The 22,751-nt window shown below is 49.2% G+C and overlaps 9 protein-coding genes across 9 annotated transcripts; 4 read left to right on the top strand and 5 right to left on the bottom strand.

Moving 5' to 3' along the window:
- Positions 1-949: 949 nt before the first annotated feature.
- On the top strand, positions 950-3,348 carry P174DRAFT_463418 (uncharacterized protein; the record flags this gene model as incomplete). The annotated part of the gene is made up of 8 exons (XM_024830264.1): positions 950-970; positions 996-1,186; positions 1,386-1,507; positions 1,562-1,628; positions 1,665-2,300; positions 2,355-2,592; positions 2,677-3,183; positions 3,259-3,348. The coding sequence occupies 8 exons, from the start codon at positions 950-952 to the stop codon at positions 3,346-3,348; spliced, it is 1,872 nt and encodes a 623-aa protein (XP_024679909.1).
- Positions 3,349-3,921: 573 nt separating this feature from the next.
- P174DRAFT_454113 (fungal specific transcription factor domain-containing protein) lies at positions 3,922-4,595 on the bottom strand (the record flags this gene model as incomplete). Its single annotated transcript, XM_024829209.1, has 2 exons — positions 4,413-4,595; positions 3,922-4,368 (listed from the first exon to the last, which is right to left on the bottom strand). The coding sequence occupies exons 1-2, from the start codon at positions 4,461-4,463 to the stop codon at positions 3,925-3,927; spliced, it is 495 nt and encodes a 164-aa protein (XP_024679908.1). The 5' UTR covers positions 4,464-4,595.
- A 411-nt stretch (positions 4,596-5,006) lies between these two features.
- P174DRAFT_434353 (uncharacterized protein) lies at positions 5,007-5,780 on the top strand (the record flags this gene model as incomplete). The annotated part of the gene is made up of 2 exons (XM_024825865.1): positions 5,007-5,385; positions 5,686-5,780. The coding sequence occupies 2 exons, from the start codon at positions 5,007-5,009 to the stop codon at positions 5,778-5,780; spliced, it is 474 nt and encodes a 157-aa protein (XP_024679907.1).
- Positions 5,781-6,114: 334 nt separating this feature from the next.
- Positions 6,115-7,587, top strand: P174DRAFT_376695 (PLP-dependent transferase; the record flags this gene model as incomplete). The annotated part of the gene is made up of 4 exons (XM_024822710.1): positions 6,115-6,309; positions 6,483-6,885; positions 7,051-7,318; positions 7,374-7,587. The coding sequence occupies 4 exons, from the start codon at positions 6,115-6,117 to the stop codon at positions 7,585-7,587; spliced, it is 1,080 nt and encodes a 359-aa protein (XP_024679906.1).
- A 566-nt stretch (positions 7,588-8,153) lies between these two features.
- On the bottom strand, positions 8,154-8,786 carry P174DRAFT_376181 (uncharacterized protein; the record flags this gene model as incomplete). Its single annotated transcript, XM_024822666.1, has 2 exons — positions 8,154-8,216; positions 8,340-8,786. 2 exons carry the CDS (start codon positions 8,784-8,786, stop codon positions 8,154-8,156), a joined length of 510 nt encoding a protein of 169 aa, XP_024679905.1.
- Positions 8,787-10,991: 2,205 nt separating this feature from the next.
- Positions 10,992-11,423, top strand: P174DRAFT_344158 (uncharacterized protein; the record flags this gene model as incomplete). Its single annotated transcript, XM_024821709.1, has 1 exon — positions 10,992-11,423. A coding segment is annotated over one exon (432 nt), but the record flags the coding sequence as incomplete, so codon positions are not given.
- A 3,117-nt stretch (positions 11,424-14,540) lies between these two features.
- P174DRAFT_424124 (uncharacterized protein) lies at positions 14,541-15,744 on the bottom strand (the record flags this gene model as incomplete). Its single annotated transcript, XM_024825176.1, has 3 exons — positions 14,541-15,131; positions 15,259-15,548; positions 15,630-15,744. The coding sequence occupies 3 exons, from the start codon at positions 15,742-15,744 to the stop codon at positions 14,541-14,543; spliced, it is 996 nt and encodes a 331-aa protein (XP_024679903.1).
- Positions 15,745-16,595: 851 nt separating this feature from the next.
- P174DRAFT_515176 (putative MFS transporter) lies at positions 16,596-18,431 on the bottom strand. The gene is made up of 5 exons (XM_024832143.1): positions 18,218-18,431; positions 17,907-18,159; positions 17,817-17,858; positions 17,296-17,761; positions 16,596-17,237 (listed from the first exon to the last, which is right to left on the bottom strand). Exons 1-5 carry the CDS (start codon positions 18,245-18,247, stop codon positions 16,652-16,654), a joined length of 1,377 nt encoding a protein of 458 aa, XP_024679902.1. The 5' UTR covers positions 18,248-18,431; the 3' UTR covers positions 16,596-16,651.
- Positions 18,432-20,088: 1,657 nt separating this feature from the next.
- On the bottom strand, positions 20,089-22,639 carry P174DRAFT_376253 (putative C6 transcription factor; the record flags this gene model as incomplete). The annotated part of the gene is made up of 10 exons (XM_024822671.1): positions 20,089-20,184; positions 20,249-20,549; positions 20,621-20,795; positions 20,846-21,180; positions 21,231-21,251; positions 21,309-21,423; positions 21,474-21,507; positions 21,558-22,362; positions 22,421-22,484; positions 22,540-22,639. Coding segments are annotated over 10 exons (2,046 nt in total), but the record flags the coding sequence as incomplete, so codon positions are not given.
- Positions 22,640-22,751: the final 112 nt, after the last annotated feature.

Raw genomic sequence — 22,751 nt, 5'->3', positions numbered from 1 at the left:
ATCTTAAAGGGCGGTGCATCCATCTTGCCGCGGTTCCGTAGGCGACATTTTTGACAGTAGAAGCCGAGTTCTCCCTCTGCCACTCCACCAGTCCGTGCTTGTTCGCCTGATAGGACGCCTTTGTTCTGGTAAAGGCTATAATTACAGGCTAGATAAGTGTCTGCAGCGAGCTGCTCATAGCCAACTGAGTATTGACTTCCAGCACCATGCATGCGTTGCCGCCGGGCGCGTCAGAGTTGAAAAGAGTCTCGGCTATGTGGCTTGCTAAATATCCTGGCCTCCAAAAAGGGCCTTAACGTCCAAGTCTTGAAGGGATTGAAATATGGGGTGGAGAGTATGGGATATGCCTGATTGTGGTGGGTCGATGTCCTTCTGAAAAGTCGTGATACATTTGAACCATTCTACCATATGAGCAGCCCAGGCGCTCCGATGTGGCCAAAGTTCGCGCTGACACCTCCCACCATGGATGAAATCACCGTGAAACGGCTGGCAGCTGCCCGTATTTGGCAACAAGGCAGATCTGCTGAGACAAATGAACAACTAGGCATAGCTCAGGACGTTGACGATGCCTGCAACGGCCATGCCGATTTCCTTTGACAGTAGATTCAAAGAAGCCAAATGCATCACCGCGGCTGTGAACGCGCATACAGGGAGAACGCCTGCAAAAAATGAGCCAATCAGAGCGCGACGATTCCGCTGTCACTCATAAACCCTCGTCAGCTCTCGTGATCTCACTTCTGCTATTCGACTATCAGACTATCTATGGTCCAACAAGACAAAATGTGACCAGGTAGACGAGATATTTGATCGACTTCTCGGGATAATAGACAGCGAGTTGAGTACGCGAGTGAGACAAGACGACTCAAGAAGATGGCCTGCCACTTTCTCTCTCACACACTTTGACCGCCTCTTTTCTTTCCACCAGAAAGAGAGAAATCGAAGCAATCTGATGAACATCGCCAAGAACGGCGTAAATTATTGCACTGCGCTTTGAGCACCACCTTTCCGGGCTGGGTGTACACAGCTCCTCGCCTCGTATATCCTGGACATCCTCTGCTATTGACGAGTCTATCTGCGACTGGAAACAATCTCAGTATGGGAATGCCGTACTACGTGAAACTGGGCCGCCGGCACACCTCGTTGTCCAAAGTGCAGAGTCATCTTTAGTGGCATGGCCGAGCACGCCGTTACAGCTCTGAGAACAAGCTCAGGTGCGAGTTCGAGTTCGAGTGCGTGGAAGCTGGATGGATGGAGCAACTGGGTGCGCACATTAGGATTGGTCTGCATGGTCACCTTGGGCCACGGTTGAATGCAGCCTTCTCAGTTCGCAGGATTGGACTGCTATGCGGATCTCTAGCCCATCCGTTGCGATGAGCCCCCATGAGCCCCCATGAGCCCCAAGAGCCACTAAGGCCTTTGTTCTTCCGAAAGGCCTTTGTTTTGCCTTCCGCATCTGGCTCCGTGTACCGCGCCCGCTTGTATATCACAGCTTTGGGGTCTATTGGGCGTATTTTAATGGCGCCCGGATGGACAAGCTACCATCATCGCCTTGCATAGCAAGTGTTTGACGTCGACTCCTTAATCACCACCAAGGGCGATAACGTGTTATGCATCGAAGTTGCTGAAGGGTAGTTTGCGGGCCGTTTGGGCTTTGGTGGTGGCAGGCGGTATATCTATGGAGATCGCATAGCCGTCATGGAGGTAGGAGGTTTCGCAGCTGAACGATTCCAGATTGTGTCCGACGAGAGCTGGAAGTGCCACCCGAGTCCCATCTTGAGCAGCGAAATTTACAACGGCCAAATCTATGATGCGCGAGCCGAGGTTGGCGACTGGAACAAACATGGCCCTCTCTATATTGACGCGGACTGGGAGACAGTCTCCGTTTTGGCTTTTGCCCGTGAGCGATTATATGCGCCAAACGCCCCTCCAGCACCAATCACGGATCAACTGACACCCAAAAGATTATTCACCACCCCATCTGGCCGGAAGATTGTCGACTTTGGCCAGAATATGGTCGGAAAGCTACTCATACATTCCATGACGCTTCCGGTGAACGCAAGTGACCTTCACCCACGCAGAGGTGTTGGAAGGTGGGAATTGGGCACGAGACCCCTTCGCGGTGCACAATCCGTTGATACTATCATCTCATCAGGGCGGCCGTTGATTGATTGGTCGCCGAGATACACCTTCCATGGCTTTCAATTTGTGCAAGTCGAGGGATGGGATCCTGAAAAGGAGCAGTCCTGGCAGACTAACATTCGTGCACTCGTAATCCACACTGATTTCAAGCGGACGGGGCGGTTCGAGTGTTCGAATATGGCCATAAATCAATTGCATTAGAATGCCTGCTAGAGCATGGGTGGGAACTTCTTGTCAATTCCCACGGACTGCCCCCAACGGGACGAATGCTTGGGATGGACAGGAGATCAGGTCTTTGGCCCATCTGCAACATTTCTGTGTGACTGTATTGGCATGCTTTCAGAATGGTTGGAAGATGTTGTCTGCGAGCAATTAGAGCACTACGCGCTCCCCCGTGGGCGGTCCCCAATGTTCTGGACCACGTGTGGCCATCCATTCCCTAGGCTTTGTGTGGTGATGTGGTGATAATTCTTCTATGGATATTGTTGGCTGAGCCAAGGGATCCGTTGAGGCCAAGATTGACTGTGGGATCCCGAGTTATGGCAATTAGGCGACTGGCTCGATCCCCAGGCGCCACCGGACCAGCATGGTGATGGCGGAGCAAGCGGTGCCCTAGTGGCAGATGCATACCTCGTGCATGTCACATCCCGCATGGCTGATATTGCATCGGTCCTCGAGAGCAAGACAGAGAGTACACACTACAGCTGCAAAGCTCAGCGTCTCTGTGCCCTTTTCCAGGACAGGTACATAACACATTCCGGCCTCATAGTCGGCGACTCCCAGACGGCGTCTTCCTTGGCGATTGTTTTCGGAGCTTTATCCACTAAGCACCAGCTAGACACTGCGAGGCGTCAGCTCGCGGCGCGTGTACGCAAGGCAAAGCTCCGTGTCGCAACCGGATTCGCCGGTACGCCTATCATTTTACGTGCCCTCACCGACAATGACAACCTCTCCCTGGCCTATCGGACGCTGCTCGAAGACCGCTGCCCATCGTGGTTATATCCCATTACTACGGGTGCCACAACCATTGGGAACACTGGGACGGTATGCTTCCGAATGGGTCCATTAACACCGGTGAAATGACTTATTTCAATCATTATGTCTTGGGTCCGTTGTCAGTTGGCTCCACGAGACTTTGGGCAGTTACATCGAGCTGCAAACTGCCGAGCACGCGTGGCCAGCGTGGATCATCTATCAAGGTACTGGTAAAAAAAAGTAATGTGGCGTAATGGAGGAAGCCAAGATGGAGGCCGATAAAGGTGCCCCCTGTGCCCCGCTTGCTGTGTTCGATGAGGGTTGACTCGGTCAACTGGACATCACCCGGTAGTCTACTTTGCCAGTCATCCAACTGCTGCGCAAGACAATCTGTGTCTTGTTTAATTTGGTCTAGATGCAGCCCCTCGGTGTTAGCGGCGCGCCAGTTGAGCTCCTGGATTGGGCTGAACACTTCGATGAGCATGGCCATGTGGGCCCATAGGCCAAGGCTCATCCGGAGTCATGTCGGCAAACAGGTGCTCATCCATGGGTAACCGAGCCGGTCGAGGCCAATCCCTCATTTGGCGGGGAAAGCCCAGGCTCGAAGAGCACCAGTTGTCTGCAGCAAAAAGCATCCACCAGATTCGGATTTGGAGCTCATGAGAGACTGGGTTATCATGGCTATGTGTCGTACGTAATTCTAGCAAGTGCATCATTGCACTCGCCGTTCCTAGCATCTCGTTCAACATGAGTATCTACCTATCCAGGGAACGGTGGCGTCCACACACAACTAGGAATGTGTGATTTAGATCAGGAAAAGCTCACGGAAGAATAGGAATTCTGACGAAGGGTTTGCATGCGCCACGCATAGATTGCGACTAGAATGCAAGTTTGGATATTGTCCAGGCACACATGCTCCGGATTTATCTGGAGTAAGCGTTTGGACTCCGCCATGAGCAGAGGCGCCAGGGACCGCAGACTTGGTTCATTCGAAACGTGGGCCCCCATTGCACAGATCGCGAGAATCAAAGCTCTGCTGGCTTGCCAGTCGCGAATGTCCTTCCACAGGGTTGCGGCGTGAAAAATGCTATGTGGCCGACCGTGAATCTTGGATAGATACTCATGGACAAGCACAGCAACGGGTCCATCGTCCGCGAGGAAGCCATCTACTCCCTTGTCCCGAGTCTGCGGTTCTGTCGATGACTGACTGTTCAGCCGACGGGCGTTGAGAATCCGTATCCTGAGTCGGTTGGCCTGGGAGTGTGAGCACGGAAGATGATGGCGCAGACAACGGTCACAGGGAGCCGATTAAGCACTGCCTTTGCCAGGAATACACTTGCGCTTGGCATCTCGACATTGCTGACACGATCCCATGGTCTGTCTGGGGTAAAATGCAAGGAGAACAAGCAAAAGAGCGTGGGATTGGGAATATACCGTAGCCCGCAGTTCCCCGCAAGTTCGCCAGTGAATCTGACAAATGCAAACAGAGAGGCAGACTGCGGAGAAACCGAAAGGTCCGAAATTTTGAGGCATGGCCGAGAAGGGTTATACACAAGCAACATTCCAATAACGCATTCCTAAGACAATTATTTAAAGCATCTTGCACCTAAGTAGGCTACTTTATCCCCTAGTTCTCCTTAAACAGCAGAGCTCCATGATGCAACCAAGTGCAATTCCCAGTGATTAGAGCGTCTCTCTATCATCACTTAACTTTTTTTTTCTTTAACTTAGCATTTCGTTAACTTCCCAGTCCGTAAAGACCCAGACTCCCCTTTTCTGTCTAGATGTGGCTGGTAGTTACTAAACTCTGGGGTATAAAAGCCGCCCCGTCGCTTCGGATCTGGTGACGATGCTATCTCTCACACCAGTTATTCTATTACCTGGTTGCAATCATGACACAACAGTACGCTGCGCAACAGCCCGAGGGGTTTGTCAACCACATAAACACCATTGCTATCATCGGCGTACGTTCTTCCCAACTCGCATATCCAAGGGATGTGTTTGATGCTGGCGATCTCAAGGCGAGCGGGCAAATTGACAAAATCTTCACCAAACACATCGTCAAAAGTGGAAAGCATGTGGTCACAGCTATTAACCGAACTGGCAGCTTCCGGAAATTTCCAGACGGTGTTAAAACAGTCACTGTTGATTATGATGATGAAAGCTCCCTCGTCTCAGCTCTGCAGGGACAGGATTTCCTCGTTATTACTATGTCCCTTGCTGCAGCCCCGGATACACAGAGCACACTGATTAAAGCGGCCGCGAAAGCGGGTGTGCCGCATGTCATGCCGAATGCGTACAGTATCGACTTCTACGATAGCAATAGCCTTCCACGGGAAGTAGGCCTTAGGCAAGTATCAGATATAGTCCAGGCACTATATCACCCCATCCCCAAAGTAGTTGACTAGCAGGGAACAGCAGAGACGGATCCCAGGGTGTGCCACAGATATAGACTCTGCTAAGGTGGGGCTATAGACTCTGGAGTAGATGTAGACTCTGTGCTCCAGTGGCATTGCAGTCCACCATAATTGGTGTGGGAACTGTGGACTCCGCGCACTACACCATTACTAGTGTTGTGGATCGTTTTTCCATACGTGTGCAGGCGGGTGGTCAAGCCGAACGGTCCCGGGTCCCATGGAGGAAGCAGTCCTGTATATGGCATCTAGGATTTTGTGTAACCTCATGTGGTTTTCCAGTTGCTATCTGAGAATATTCATCAGGCACAAATGTGCGTAATGGCGTGCCGAATGCAGGCTTGTGGATCCAAATACAGTCATTAATAAGCGAATGATGATAGCTTAGTATGACTGCCTAATAAAGTATCGGTGTTGCATGTAGGTTTGCAATGTAACACTGATGGTCATCGAACAGATGCGCAAAACTATAATCTATAGAAAAGCTGGTATATATCACAGTTCTGCCGCCTCAAAGTACTCTACATCTGAGCGAAGAATTAGGAATTCACTAACGACACCGCCGCTTTTCCTGAGCTTTACCATAATGTGGATACTGTATCATCTGTCTATTACTCTCTTATTATGCTTCTCGCATACTGGAGCTATCGAGTTCCTTCAGGCAAACTCTTTATCGCCTCGGGCAGAAAATGCAATATTCGATAATCAGGGTTGGAAAAATCTTAGCAGGGATGTTCTCTCCAAGCCATATGATGGGAGAAAATTTCCCAATGGAATGTGCGTCATCTGTTCCTACACACGAAGACCAATCCCTAAGGCTGTAATGAAAGTATCAATTTAGGTCTCGCCGAAACCTGGCTGATGCAAGACAAACTTAAAGAACATCTCACGGCAGATGTTAGATTTCTTTCTTTCTCCCTATATCGTTCACTTACTAATTGATTGCAATAACAGTTCATCATCGATCCTCTCTACCATTTAACCTACGGCCAGGGAGCTGCTGGTTCCCCCCTTCTTCGTAGAGCTCTTGCAAAATTCTTTAACACCTATTTCCATCCGCATCAGCCGGTCAATGAAAGTGAGATCATCATTGCATCAGGCGTTACTGCTTTAATTGACTCAATCGCATGGTGCACGTGCCGCGATAATGAGAGGATCGTTGTTCCTCAACCTTTATATAACGGCTTTCCGACGGATATGCGACTGCGGAGCCAAGGCAAGCTGCTACCTGCGTCTTTTATGTGGGATAATCAGACCTACAGTTTGGACGAGGTATTCAATGCGACGGCAATCACGAATTCACTGGAACGGACTTGGAAAAATTATACAGAGTCAGAAAATAAGACTACTATTCGAGGTGTAGTTATTGCGAAGTATGTCACTAACTTTCTTAGAATTTGAATTGGATGACTGACGTGAGCTTCACAGCCCGCATAATCCACTCGGACGCTGCTATGTTAGCACAATTTCTCCACGCTCAAGATTGAAGGTCTTCGATTGCTTACATTACTCTAGTCCAAAGAGGCATTAATCGCGATCGCACGCTTCTGCGGTAAACATAAAATCCACTTCATCTCCGACGAGATCTACGCGAACTCCGTCTTCACCAACCCCCGGAGTAATGCTACAGGCTTTACTTCGGTTCTTTCCCTTAATCTGGATGGCTTTATCGATCCCAAGCTCGTCCATGTCATGTATGGAATGAGCAAGGATTTTGGAGCAAGCGGGCTTCGACTGGGTGTTCTGCATTCCCGTAATGCAGATTTGATCCAAGCTGCTTACGGTGTGAAGTAAGTACGTCCTTCCCTGTAATCAAGATTATGGCTAACAAGAGGAATGCTTTAGCCTTTTCTCCTGGCCCTCCTACCTTGCCCAAGACATGTGGGGCCGTCTCCTCGAGGACACGAACAAGACGCGTGATTTCCTCAACGAGAATAAGCAGCTCCTTGGAAAAGCCTACGGCATTGTCACTGAGTGGCTTCGGAACAATAGCATCGAGTATTTCGATCGAGGGTTGGTTTTGCTCTCCTCCCTAGACTCTTCTAATCGCCCTCGCTGATACAAGTTGATAGAAATGCAGGACTCTTTGTTTGGGCCCGGGTTCTTCCTAACTCGACTGTTAAGCCGGAGGACTTCCTAAAGAGATGCCGTGCAAATAAGGTTAATATCGCAGATGGACGGAACTTTTTCCCTGAGAATGGACAGACTGGATGGTACCGGATTACATTTTCGTATCCTGAACCAATGCTGAGGAGCGGGTTGAATCGATTGGAGAAGACTTTGAAGGAGATACGAAATGGTGTCTCTACCTAATGAATTCTAAGGGGAAACCTAAAGGTTTCATACAGGTGGGGCATGGGATTGGACCAGGCCTCTCTCAAACTTGGGGTGGATTTCTAGTCTATAGATAGTTTTAACCCCATGCGTGCAGGCCATATTAGGGAGAGTGACATTACCAATCTCGTTCTATTAAGCTATGTAAGATAAGTATCCATGCCTTAGGCGCACCCACACCGCATGTACTGCCTTAGCCAGGCTTAACCTGGGGTCTGGGGAAAACCTAGAACACCAGTAGGTACCCGTACCATGGCATGTTGCGTGGCACAAGCCACCAAACAAATTTCTCTACTTGATACTAATAACGTGACCAGCAAGCAGTTCGGCATCTCCAAATTTTGGCACAAGAAACTGTAAAACAGAGTCAAGACAGCTGCTACATCTGAGGAACAACATAGTTATGCAGCCTGTATATGATCGAAAATGGGACTGTCATGCATAACTAGCGTAACTTTTTCAGTCATTGAAAAATACCTTGATGCTATCCACAACTGCGTCAGCACCATGAGTAGGGTCCCTTCCTTCAGCTCCAATCCATTCTCCATTTCCAAGGTGCTTTCCTTTAATCATGTTCGGTTTACCTCCCTTTCCACCAACCTCATAGTGGCGGGACTTGTTTGTGTCGAACTCAATTGCGTCGACAAAGCCTTGATTGTCCCCCGCGCGGATGGTCATGGAAGTTATCTTTTCATTGTCTTCGAACTCAAAAGGTTTGTAGATATTGGGGTTCTGGTGGCCAACAAGCGGGCCTTTATGGCCATCATCCCAGGTGAATTGGAATCCATTGACGACATCAAAGCCAGCATAGCTCCGTCCCCAGGCGTCAATTTTCTTGATTTTGTGATGCCCATGTTCGGCATTGTAGTAGCTACCTCCACGGCCACCGTATGGACCGTCTTCAACACGTTTGGCAGCAGGCATGATGTTATGCGGATTCTCGGCAATACTGGTGAGGAAAAGATTATTTGTTTGTGAGGTTCGAGATTGCCTCAAAAGATAACAGTATCATGGATGTTAAGAGACAAAAGTACTGGTATAGACAGGGAATCTTGTTCTAAATCTTTATTCTATTATATAGGTCCTAGCTGGATCGAATCACTTTCCCGAAAACTTCTGGGCTTTAGTGCTGCATGTCTATGACATATCAAGCATACAGTTCCCCAAATCTTAGCGGCTATTTTCTTTCCTTTTTTTTTTTTTTTTTTTTTTTTTTTTTTGGTTCAACGATGTCTACACATCATACTCTAGCGTACTGGCGTCATGATGATTTGCTCGATGTTGTCACAAGTACAAATAAAAATGAAGCCAAATTCATAATATAGACGGATTCAGAGACGATCAACTTTATCCAAGTCTAGACTTCAGAGAGGCTTTATTTCCACAAACATTGCGTTATACAATTAAAGTATCTTTTTGATGTCATCGACTAGCCATCGGTTCCATGGCTGAAGAATCATGAATACAAAAATGTCCAGAGAGCTCCTGGTATTTTCCAGTTCCGCGTACCATGGAAATTAGGTTTCTGAATTATAGAGCTAAATTGACTATCTATGAATTCTTGGTACATTTTCCGGGGAGTAAATTTTCAAGTGAGCCTCCCCTGAAATGTTACATCTAGCTCTGATATCCCAATCAGAGCGTCCAGTTATGTTTGCGGTTACTGAGTCGCCTTCAGAGTATTGCTGTCAAGAAGAAAAGCTCAGGGAAGCCCTTCAAGTGATTGTTCTTGGTTATAGTATCCTTTGGCGTAAAGAATCGCTGGTTTGTTTTCCGCATTTGGTAGTTTAGGTTCCGGCAACTTCCTGACAGTGCAAACACCTAGCCAACAATGCATACCTCTTGGTTGAGCTCTTCCCTTTCCAAGTCACTTTTCCTTTTAAACTATTCGACTCCCTGGTTCGTGCTGAAGAAGATATATTGTGGAAAACAAACATATCCGACAATCTTGGTGTTTGGTGCTCTCGGGCCTGCTTACAGGCTTGTGCCATTATATTTTCCCATTACGGGATAAATAGAGGTTACTGGTTGTGAAATGTTTTCATTGTGTCTTTTGGAAAGGCACTCCAGGAAGAATTGTACTTTCTGAGGAGCAAGCCTGGTGAGAAGAAACAGGGGGGATATGTCCATGTTGCTATAAGTGCTATATGTACATTTGCTGTGCGAATGGCACGGGGTCAGTGTCTGATATTGGCTTCCCAAGACTGTAGCTCTAAGTTTAGTAAGTCATATAATGCTATATTCACATGAAACTTGTAGCACGAATGCAGGTCGTATGACCATATTCTTATGGTAGTACCCTAATCTCCCTCTGAGCCTAACTTGTTTTACTAGGGTACTACTCCCTACTAAGGCTATATTGTTCCTCTAACTAGATAGTCTAGTCTATCTAGATAGCGGTAACCTGGTCCCCCGGGGGAGCCCCTCCCCCCGGTTGATGTCTTCCTATTAACCTTTACAAGGTGATCCAGGCATATACTATGCTAATAGCAGCCGAGACAGCATGGATGGCAGAATGCTGGCAGGTGGAGAAGGAAAACTTAAGCAACATCAGAGAATCCTAACAACCAATCACGGGCGGAAAAGATCGGTCGCTGTGCGGGCCGTTCGTGGACTAGGGACAAGATTGTGGAAACGTCTAATCTAGAATAAGTCATATTATGGAGAATGGGGCTAGTCTAGTGCTAGTGCTTGCTTGGCTCAGCAGGTAGTAATAAGGGAGGAGATGTGTCAGCCATATCTTACCACTATCGAATCCGGAGAGTATCGGATATCGATATTTAGCCGAATTCTGGCTGGGCCAATCAGATCGCTGGATTCTACCATGGATTCAACTCGCCGGATTGAGGAGATTTTACAGAGTTTTCATTTAGTCGATTATAAGTAGTTAGTTAGATATCTAGATTGCCAGAAATCAGACCTTCATTCATCCCGAATCATACCGTTTACTAGCGATTACCATAGATTCGCTATCAACGGGGATCGGTTGATAGTTATGAGCCCGGTTTGATCGACTGCTATCGGATACCACACCTACGAGGCAACGCCTACCCCATTCCAAGGCCTCGACCGCTTTGGAAGGGAGTGAAGCCATTCGCAACGGGTATCTCAGCGCCCTAGCAAGCCGATATGCCCGACTATTCGATCACCACTGATTCCATGCCCACTCAGAGGGTCCCAATCGTTCTGGATCGGCCAGACGATTGGTGGGCATGGACTGGATACATCCAAACGCTCGCTGAGCAGAAACGGGTCTGGAAATACGTTGATCCAGATGATCAAACGATCGCCGTTGAGAAGCCGGTAGAACCAATCATGCCGCAGCCAGCGAAGCCAATCGACAAGATGACCTCAGACGAACGATCTGCCTGGCAGGAGATCTCCAGGCACTACGATCGTGAGGAGAGGAAGTATGACAAAGATGCAAACGGCCTAAGCGTAGTATGGCAAGCGATCCAATCAACGGTCAGCCATAATCACTGGCATATCATCAAGAAGCGAGAGACGGTGAGGCAAACGCTCATCAAGCTGCGAGATAAGATGAAACCAGATAAGATGACGCGCCAATCGGATCTGAACGTTCGATACACCAAGCTAGGCCTAAAGAGACATAATCAAAGCATTGATAAATGGCTAAATGATTGGACGAACGTCATTAGCGAATGTGAAGATATGGAGCTCAAGGATCTTACTGGATATTCTGCTACTCTCAAATTCATCGACGCAGTGAGAGAGATAGATCCAGCCTATGGAGCCATTAGACGGCAGAAGCTGCGAGAAGATAGCACACTCTCCGTCTATAGTGAGATCAATGAGTTCCGGCACCAGGTGGGCGAATCAGACTCGAGATACAGCGGAAGACAGCTATCAAACCATGCATTCGCCACCTTCCAGGGACAATCTGATCAATCGCCAACAAGCCATTCAGATCGCCCGCTGCAAGACTGCCTGTGCGGCAAGAAACATCGTTATCGAGAATGCTACTATCTTATTCCGGATAGCCGCCCATCCAACTGGAAGCCAGATCCGAAGATAGTCGAGCAGATTGAGAATAAGATGAAAGGAAACACGTTGTTAAGACAAACTATTGAGCGAGCAATTAAGCGAGCCAGTCAGAAAGCTGACGGCGGTCAGTCAAATCGAACAGACCAATCAAATCAGTCAATTACGCGAACAGCCATGAGCGTAATTCGAACGCCAACAGAGCAGGCGGAATCAAACAATGATTCCCCTAATGAATGGACCAATCAGCATGCAGCAATCAGAATGGAAGAAGCACCGGATATCCATACCTGCCTGTCCGGCGGAAGTGATCTTGTGTTTGAACTGCGAGATAGCTGGATAGCAGATACCGGAGCTGACGTACATGTCTGCAACGATCGGAGCCGGCTATCCAACTTCTATCCAGTTGATGGAGAGGCCATTCGATTCGGCAACTCACAGGCACCAATTATAGGCTATGGAACAGCTGAGGTCCGCGGGGAAAGCCCAAATGGCGGCATACATATATTGGAATTGACGCGAGTGGCATACATACCAGGTTGCCACACGAATATCGTATCCATAGGCCTAGCCAACGAGAAGGGCTACTTCCAAAACCAACGCATGCAGCTCATTGAAGATCGGAAGGGCAATCCAATCATTCGCACCAGGAAGCGATTCCGATTAGACGTCATCGAATATAATCCAATTTCGGAAAAGGAGAGAGCAGTGTTTTCAGCAGCCGTCAACGTCAGGAAGTCGATGATGCCTCTCCGGAACAAGGCAACCACTGAGATATGGCATAAAAGGCTGGCACACACTAATAACGAAGCAGTTTCCCGTCTCGAGGATGTTGCTGAGGGCATAGAGGTCATTCCCTGCCCAATCCAGAACTGCGAAACATGCCTACTAGCAAAGGCAAAGAGACAAATATCACGAAGGCCCCCGGAAAGGGCAACCAAAGCATTTGAACGCGTGCGTTTCGATCTTATACCACTAGACAGCGCGGATAATGGCGATAAATGGATCATCCATTTCCTCGACGATGCAACTGGCTGGCATACGGCCTATACCACCCATACAAAGTCAGATTTGAGGAAATACATGGACGTCTATCTCACATGGATCGAACGCCAGTACGGGGCAAAGCCACAATGCCTCTATTCAGATCAGGAACGAACGCTCAGCACGTGGTACATCGACCAATGCGCTGCAAAAGGTATCAGAATTGAACATTCCGTAAGGCATGCACATGATCAAAACGGCAAGATCGAATCCGCTGGCGAAGCCATCGTCATTATGGCCAGATCACTATTGCTAGGCGCAAGACTGCCTTCCAAGCTATGGAATTACGCAATCCAGGCGGCCGTTTATATCGATAATCGACGCCCACGGCGGAATCGTGATTCACGGAAGGAAGTGGAACGACGCCTAGATCATATTAATGAGAGAGAAGTTAGCTCAGAAACAGAAGCACCAGTTTGGATCACACCATATGAAAAGCTATATGGAAAGAAACCAAATCTAGCCAACCTAAGGGTCTATGGCTGCAGGGCGTATATACGCCGCGAGGGTATCCCAAAGCTGGATAAGATGGCGCCGCGAGCCTGGGTAGGCTATCTCGTCGGCTACACAGCGTCCAATATATGGAAGATATGGGATCCAAAAGCGAATACCGTCACAGACGAGAGAGACGTCAAATTTATCGAAGAAATCACGTTCGATCCAGATCATCCATTCCACACTCTTTCAGTGCAAATCAAAATGCCTCAACAGCCGATAATCCTGCAGCAGCTGCCAGATATCCCTGACATGGAGATCCAACATCCAGCAATAGAATATGACGATGAGTTGATTCCAAACGAAGGCAGTGAGCTGATTCCGAATGAAGGAAGCGGCCCGGAGGCAAGAGATGAGGTTGACGTTGGATCCCGGGGGTGAATATCATGGAAATAAGCGAGAGCGGTAAGCAAACTGACCAATCAGAGAAGGCGGCAGAAAGACATGAACGTCATCTTCCTACCCCCCAGCCGACTCCATCACCAAATCTAGCACGATCCAACGAATCAATCCATACGCCTACACGAACGATTGATCAACAACGAATCCCTGGAGCATGGGAAGATAGTCCATATACGGCAATTCCGATTCGAACCAATCAGAGGCCTCAAACGCCTAGCGAAAATAACGACGAAGAACCGTTAGATTTGACCGGGGATACATCTCCCATTCGCCAACATGACGATTCACCTGGCAGACAGCTCCTTTCCGGCATGCTTGATCGAATGAGCCTAGAACCAGAAGAACAGCCGGAACCGGCAGAAGAAGACGTATACGAATTGCCTTCAAGGCCTTCGAAAGAGATACGCGGAGACTTCTCAATAGACCTTCATTCATCCCGAATCATACCGTTTACTAGCGATTACCATAGATTCGCTATCAACGGGGATCGGTTGATAAGATGCTATTAAGAGGAGCAGGTAAAATATTAGGCAGAGGAGGCTGTGTTTTGGAGGCGATCAAATTGACAGTTGACTTAATGATTGGAATGGGAAATGGGAGGATAGGATGGGAAGGAGAAAATGTGAGTATGAGTAGCGTTTTGTACTCTGTGCAATCGTGTCGGTCGAAAATAGAGGGGACCTGGATATGGTGGGATAATACTCCATCCCGAAACATATGGAAATCAATACGCATCTATTTCGGCCCCTTCCCGATAACCTCCTCGAGGAAATCAAACCCTTCCCTCTGCAACCACCAAGTCTGTGACCCAACCTTCATCGTCGCCGCAAATGTATGTTCCTCCCCAGGAACCTCGGTCATCCCACACTTTACACCTGCCTCTTTCAGCCTCTTAAAATACTCACGGCTCAATTCAATAGGCAGCAACGTATCCGCCGTGCCGTGCACAATATACGTCGGCGGAAAATTACTCGAAACAGCCTGGGCCGGGTCAACCAGCCTGTACTCCGGATCAGTGCTTTGTCCCTCAGGGTAGATTGCGGAAAGTACAGTTCCGGCCGCGATCTGGGTAAATGCGAATGCGTCGCGCGGTTGAGAGAATTTGGGACCCTTGGATGCGCCGGACTCGATTTGACCTTCCAGCGAGACGGAGCTCTCTGTCGGCACAGGTTTTTCGGCGTAGATTTTGCTGATGAAATCGGTTGACAGGTTGGGGGGCAATTTAGCTCCAACGTGGGGGAGTGGTTTGGACCAGAGCGGATCGCTGAAATTGACTGCGCCGTAGAGAGAGAGGAGTGCTTTTGGTGGTTTTGGGGTGTTGAAGCCCTGTTTAAGTTAGCTTGCTTCTTTTCTTCCTGACCCAATATAGCTTTAGAATGCGTTGCACACATCGAATGCACGGCATATCCATCCGTAGATTCTCCGTATATCAGGGAAGTTGAAAGGAACATACCAAGCTCAACGCCAGATGCCCTCCAGACGACGTCCCAAACGCAGCAACGTTCTCCAAGTCCGCACGGTACGGTCCATGCTCTGCCAAAAAGGTGTCTAGGTGCCCGGCATGTATCCACGCCAGCAAATCCCGGACATCCTGCATCGGGCCCTCCAGCAGGTTTACACCCGGACACAACCGGTGATTCGGAACGAGCACGATCCAGCCCCGGTCGAGGCAGTCGTTGACCTGGGGGATAGAGACCATGCGTGAGTGGCCGAGCATGAAGGCGCCGCCGTGAATGTTGATTACTTTACCAGTCAGCATTCCTTCAAACATAATTTACAACCGCTATATGACCCTAAACTCAACTGGTATTGAACGGTACTCACCGACAGGATATTTCTGCGGAGTTGCCGAACCCGACATGGGAAGGTAGATGTCCGTCGTTATCTTGCTGCCGTGGACCTCTTTGTACAAGGTCGTTAAAGGTTTTCCGATAGACATGGTTGATATAGTATTGGTTCGAGTTATGAGCTACAGGTATCACTGGCAGGGTTAACGGATAACGGCTGAGGAGGGGCGGTTTAATAGCTGTCAGCAAAGCTCCAGACTCAGGAATTCGGGAATTCCGGGCAGGGCGGTCGGAGACGGAAGGATTGCCGGAGGGCTAGTTGTGTTTATGAGTTACAAAACCGAGAAAACATGCTGCGCTGCGCCGTTGAGGTTTCACGGTCCTATCATGAACGGTAAAATGGGGTTTCGACCATCCGCCGTTAGAACTACATTGCTGGCCAAGGGACATGTGGACGCCAAATGGGGGCGACTACGGGCAGACTCTGAGGCCGTTGATTCTCGCCGTGGAGGAGATTAATGGCAAGGATGAGGTAGGAGAAATCGGCCGTGTAATTCTGTTTCTGTGATGACCGTGTTATATAGTCCTTGATGTTCTCGTGTATAGCAAAATAGCCCATACGTGTTCAGTGTCATGTTCAAGATTGATGATTGCAATAGAATCATTGTACATACCGATGAGCGGAGCAAGTTGATTACTTCATGGAGCTTGCGTCAAGCAAGGTTTTTGGTGAATGCTGTGCTGGCTTGCGACGCAAACATTTATCGTGACAATTCCTATCATCCTATGTCCACTATCCCTGCCCGAGACCCTCCACATGAACCACCACAAAAAGTCTAATCTCTCGTGGCGGTTGTCTGACCATCTTCTGGGATGCCATATTTTCTCCTCTTTTAACGGTAGTGCACTACGCGGAAACGCGGCAGAGTCCTCTCAGTATCACTTTAGTGTTATAGGAAATACTGCATTAATGGGGAACGCAGGTTAAAGTACGAAGTAAGTTCTTCCACTGCGCAAAAGAGAGAATATCATAGGCCTACGCATTCCATGGCTAACCCATTACACAAATTTCTGTGTTCTGGCCCGAATCCAAGGACCGGCATAGTACAAGGGAAGCGCCAACGCAATCACCGCCCACTGGATACCCGCAAACTCGTAGAACATCTTGCCGACGCCCTCGCGCGCCATCCACGAGTACGATCCCTTGGCCAGCCCAAAGGCAACCACGTTCTTGGACGCATTGACCAGAACCAGCGCCTCGCCGCTCGTGCGCGGGTACGAGTCCACGACATACGAGAGCATGACCGAGGGGACGAGCGTGAGGGACGCAGCGGACAGAGCTGCACCTGCGGCGGGACCGATGTAGTGTCGCTGGTGGGCGACGGAGTAGCCGAATATGATTAGGCCGAAGGGGCAGAGGAGAAATGGGACAAGGAGGGCTGGGATGCGGTGCTCCGGTTTGTGGATGTTATTGTTGCGGCCGCGCAGCCACTGCGAGAGGTAATCGGTGAGAGGGCCGGCGATGGGGAAGGCAATGACGGTGCCGATAAAGCTGCTAAGGGTGAAGAGACCGAGATCGGCCGACGTGAAGAGGTAGGGAGACGGCGAGAGAAGGGATGGGCAGAGAGTTGAGATGGAGACAGCCCTAATATCGTCAGTACGCGGTGATTCCAACTTCCTGGTATGGAAACTGAATGGCTTACCCTCCGAGAATGACACCATACATGATTGAGGCGAGTAAGACTCCGGGTATCAGGATCATCGGTAGCGGCAGGGCAAAGGCGTAGCCAAGGAATTTCAGAACTCCCTCTTTACGGGCCTCCTGTGAGATACCAACCCTGAACAATCCCTTCCAGTAGGCCGCATAACCAAATGAATCACTGCTTGACCGCGAAGATAGCGTTGCAATGTGTCGCTGAGAGACCTTCTCCAAATCCCCCTGAGGTTCGGGCTCAGTCGCAGTCTCGGCCTCATAAAGGGTTTCCGGCAACAGGAAAAAGGTCGTCCCGAAGTTAACCGCAGCAAGGATCAAACACAGGTAGAAGAACCAGCGCCAGCCTTTCGATGCAACCAGGTAGCCGGCAATCACGGGTCCAATCTGCGATCCGCCCGAGAGAAAGAAAGCGTAGGTAGCCATCGCACTGGCATAGTTGCGTTCGTAGAATAGGTCTGTTAGGGCACGTTAGATGATGCTTGATCTAGTGTCATACTTATGCAAACGTACCTGCGAGAATACTGGGTCCCAAGGACTCGATCGAACCATATCCTAATATAATCAGCGGATGCGTGATCATCAAGACCGAAAAAGACATACCAAAACTGGCAAGAACACGTGCTCCCATGAGGCTATTGTAGTTTTTGGCGACACATGTCCAGATAATACCGGTCACAAACATCGCCATAGAGATGAGGACAATATTACGCTTGCCAAAACACAGCGCCAGAGGCATCCAGAAAATGTTTGCTAAACCCATGGCCAGCACGGAGTAGCTAATTAGGTCAGACAGTTTTGCAAAGGGAAGGTGAAGGTCCTTTGCTAAGCTCTCGAAACCAGTGGCTATCCCAGACTGTACCAATATCGTCAGTGCTTGATTGTCGGGGAAGACTCGAGTCGTCTGTACGTACCGAGTACATATTGCCCATGAAGACAAACATGTTGACAGTGAGCAGGGCGGGATATGTCACCCGCCGAGGGAAGATCTGTTGAATTCAGTCATCATCATGGCCCTCACAGGATAGGCAAATGGCGGCTAGAGCGATCGCATACCCTGGGATCGATCTTTGATTCCGCCATGGTGTTGTTCACTGGACAGCCGGAGTCCATCAATATGACAAGGATGTATGTTGTGATGTCAGTGAGAAGATGTAGTCCCGCGGGAGCCCGGACACCGTAGACTGAGAGTGCAGCCCAAGGGAGAGCACGAACATATATCTCGTCCTTTCGGCAACAGCCTGCTTCTCGGCTATGCTGTTTCTGACCACTTCCAGCTTCAGTAACGCTCCCAACTTGTCTTCAGCAATATGTTCCCCGTGGGGTATTGGTTGTCCGTGGACGACACAGTGGAGCTAGATGCGCCACCTTGCCCCTCGACAAGGGTATGTCTCGACAAGCCAGTCATATCCGTTGCTTGCTGAAAGAACCGGATATGCCGTGGACGCAGAAGTGTGTCGGGTCCATTTCGGGTCCACATTCGGACTTTTTGATTCGTTTACTCGATAAGTGGTTCTCATTAAGATTTTAAACCATGACAGGTGCCTGTGCCAGAAACTGATGTAGACCCGAGATAAAAGACTTGACGCAGTTGTTGTAAGCGATCGGCTTGACTGATGTTTCGTACAACACGAAAATCCCTGCATGGTTGATGCGTTTACATTCTTAAACCGTGGAACTGATCCGGAATTTCCAGCGGTCCGTTACCCTGCAATTATGCCGAGGGACAGGGAATTCCGGTCCATATGAACAAGTCTCGGTATTTCCGAGCAGCCCATACGGCTGTGCAGCCATCTACTACCTCAAAGGGACGGCCTGGCAATTGAGCAACCAGGTGATGGGTTGATGGAGATGCTTACTGGGCTGCTTGATGGAACTGTACAGTATTAAAGTATTACGAGAGCTGCTTCTTTCTTAGGTCACTTCCTCTTCGCGGTTGCTTTGTCTCTTCCCACCATTTCAGTGATGTCTTTTGAACTCAGACAAATGGTGAGACTCTCTTAAGAGGACCATCTCTGCATTATCATTGTCATGCTGGCCTCAGTGGTCTGGTTGCAGCAGTGTCGTACACACTTACCAGTCATACAGTAGAAGTTGTTGTGATATTCACTCGGCACAGCATTGATACCTGCCATCCTATGCTCCCTTACCTCGCATAGGGCACTAACTTATCTCCCAAAGATGGTGCAGTTCTAGGTTAACCACTTAGCCACATAACAAAAAATACCCATCTACCCTATATCCTCCACCTATATCAGAGCTTACGGAAATACCCACAGCAAAGCCATTATTAAGGAGGCTTTTACGCAGCTTAATTGTACTCTCATTCCTACTACTAAAAATGTATTGATATTCCTTTTAGAAACATGGTTCCACAAGCCAGGTGGCAAACAGCAGGAAACGAGGGATGAGATCTTCTTGTCTTAGCTTAGGAGATCAAGGGCGCCTTTCCTAGTAGATGGTGAGTATCTAACTTTCTTTTCTACTTCTGGCGGGACAACCAGCTGCCTACATATACAGAACATGCCCATAGGTCCAGCCTTGGTTTTATGGGCAACGATACGGTCAAAGATGTTGAGGATGCAGTTAGGCAGCAACCGGGATTGTTCTCCAAGACGCCTGCAAATATGTAGTCCTTTTTCCTTCTGGTAGAGCTAGATAATTTTTATCAGAGACTCGCAGTATACTATTACTTTTATGATAGTCCCTTGCCAGTGTATATGTGTATTATGAACAACAGTTAATCATATATACAGCCGTCCCCATCCAACAACCGCGCACAGTATCAGCTATCCAACATCGGAAGCCCACCCAAATCATCGAACAACCTCGTAATCCCTTCAAACGAGTAGTCGGGTAATCCAAAACCGTAGGCCCAGTCCTATTTGACGATTAGTATCCAACAAAAGCCAAGCCTATCAAGATCCCCCCAGGTCCCAACATACCGGGATATCAAAGCCAAGCAGCTGCTCCTGTTGATGCATTGCATAAGCGTGGATACTGGCATCATCGCCACCGTCGCTGGCAGGGGCGGGCCGAGGTTCCGAGCTGCGGAAGTCCTTCAGGTAGTGCCTGATGATCTCGACGGACTTTTTCGCGACGACGGACTCGTCCATCGCTTCTAAAATCTCGACCGCCATGTCGACAGACCGTAATAGCGGGATTGTCTCGGCACACATTCCCAGCTTGGACATGGGGAGGAGAAGGGTCAATGTCGCGAACATGACGTAAGTTGTGTTGTACCACCTGTTACAATGTGCTCGTTAGATCTCCATCGTTTGCCGGGGTTGGTTCTGGTGGCAGGGGATGAAGGGTACCAGCAGCGGAAGAACGTGTGGATGCGGAAGATGTCGTATATGACCTCAATTGTCTTCGTGGCTGCGTCCAGGCACTTTGCGATGGTTTCGTCTGGCTCCGTGGGTGTGTTTCGCAGTTTGCGAGTGAAGTTGCTCAAGAACGGACGAAACAGCAACATCTTCACGTTATAGTATCCTTTGCAAACTCAGTGTCTCCATCGGTCGACTATAGAGCTTGGCACTTACGGATCTGCAGAACCAAACGCTGTCTGCGCGCCCATTTGGGGTCTCTCAATGCGCCACTCGATGGCTGGTGCCCCAGGATATCCGGCTTGATCCGGTCCGGCAGCCGGGCCATCCATTTGTCAAGGTCTGCCTCGATATCTAAAGCGGCCTGCAGTTTTTCCTGCAAAGTGATGCGCGAGTGGTAGATTCGCACGGATACGCGCCGGATGATCTGAGCGAAATCCACCATCCAGGGTATAATGGCGTATTCGGAGTCATCGCGTTCTGGGAGGCCGCGGTTGTGATATTCGTCCATACCTAGGGTGTCGGGACGTCCGATGGAGAAACTGATTTCACTGCAATATCATCAACAAGTGGTCTGGCGTGAGACCCATAGTGGACTTACATTTCGAGAGAGAATATGCCCCTACCAAAAAAAAGGGGCTGAGTACCTTGATCGTGAAGTATGCTTGCTTGTACTCACCACCAAGTCTTCGAGATCCAGCCCGAACGTTGTTCGTCCTTTGGATTTCGTACATGTCGGTTGAAACCGACAGCCAAGCAAGTACGTACAGCGAGGCCCAAGTACATATAAGCCACTCGTGCTCTAATCAGTAGTTGTTCACCTAGGAGGCTGAATGGCACTCACAGTTAGGATTTAGCTCGTTTTGGCATATTTTTGCCTTGGATGAAGTTAGCCCGACGCATATCATAATTGGCAAGCTGCATTTACCATCAAGTATAAACACTGGACTGTGTCCAGGTTATTAGAAAAGTGCAGGTGATTCAGATACACCCGCCCTTCACTGAACAACTTTCGACTCCATTCAAACCGCGTCAGTCCCCCTAGCGTCTCCTCGTCCCAAACACGGACCAAAGCTCCAAAGGAGAGTACACTGAGGTACAAAGCCACAAAACTCGGCTCCGGCTGCCGGGTCTTGTTGAACCATAGATCACGCGCCCGGGCATAGAAATCCTCCTTGTCGATCAACGGATGGATGAAATGGATATTCTCAAAGTACCCATTGATGAATGCGTGTGCATGCTCAAAGTAATAGTTATGATCCTGTAGTGGTGCCAACTGCGCGGAACCAACTGTGCACGAAGGCGAGAAACTGGAATTATGCAGCGTCGAGATCAGCGAAAACCCCGCCTCTGGGGCGCGAGAATCCCATCGTTCTTCGGCGCGGCCTTTCTCCCTAGTCGTTTGAAGATGCCCTATCAGTGCTGCTGATGAGGAACTGCCGTGAAACTCGATCCCGTTGGTGTGATGATTCAGCTCGCTGATTTCGTGTTCGACAGTGTCGCATGCTTCTTCCTGCGGGTCATAGGGCGACGGTAAAGCCTCCCTTGGAGTAGTTCCGTTTGGCGGCATAGACGATGGTGTAGCATCGATGCTTGCCCGGGGAGCTGGTCGGGGCCTCGAGCGCGTCACAACTTTTGGCGGTTGATGAGCATGGTTGGAGATGAGTTTCGACTCGGCCACGCGCAGCTTTGCGGTTAGCTCTTCGACTTTCGTCTCTAGTTCGATTACATAGCTAATAGAGTCAACAGAGCCATTATCTATCCAGAACGAGGGAACTATTGGAAAGATACCTGGCTGACTGGCCGCTTTCGCGCTGCCGGTAATTCCTCTGATAGACGCAATCAAGCTGGTTCTCTGCACGTAATTAATCCTCTTATCATATTGAAGCCAGTATATGTGACAAGCTTACTCTTGCAGTGAGTGCAGGGATACAATTCATCGCATTTATATTTCTTCAGGCGACACCTGTCACATGCCTGCGCGGCACGTTGTCGCTTCGGACGCTGTGGGGGGTCGCAGAGGATCGTTGAGGCTGACGCTGCATCATCCACGCATTTTTGTATCGTTCATTGAGATGATTATATTTCAAATACGCTGTCAAGCGTGGCTGTAGATAGATGG

The sequence above is a fragment of the Aspergillus novofumigatus genome (assembly GCF_002847465.1).
Source record: "Aspergillus novofumigatus IBT 16806 chromosome Unknown P174scaffold_7, whole genome shotgun sequence".
Classification (NCBI taxonomy): domain Eukaryota; kingdom Fungi; phylum Ascomycota; class Eurotiomycetes; order Eurotiales; family Aspergillaceae; genus Aspergillus; species Aspergillus novofumigatus.
The sequence above is the reverse complement of the archived record's forward strand: the minus strand, read 5'-3'. Positions and strand labels throughout refer to the sequence as shown.

What these genes read in the sequence shown, in the direction of transcription:
- P174DRAFT_515176 (XM_024832143.1), bottom strand. Translation starts at nt 18,247, where the DNA reads ATGTTTGTCTTCATGGGCAATATGTACTCG. An exon ending in TCATGGGCAATATGTACTCG is followed by an intron (nt 18,160 to 18,217) that starts GTACGTACAGAC and finishes ATATTGGTACAG; the next exon opens with TCTGGGATAGCCACTGGTTT. An exon ending in ACGTGTTCTTGCCAGTTTTG is followed by an intron (nt 17,859 to 17,906) that starts GTATGTCTTTTT and finishes TGATTATATTAG; the next exon opens with GATATGGTTCGATCGAGTCC.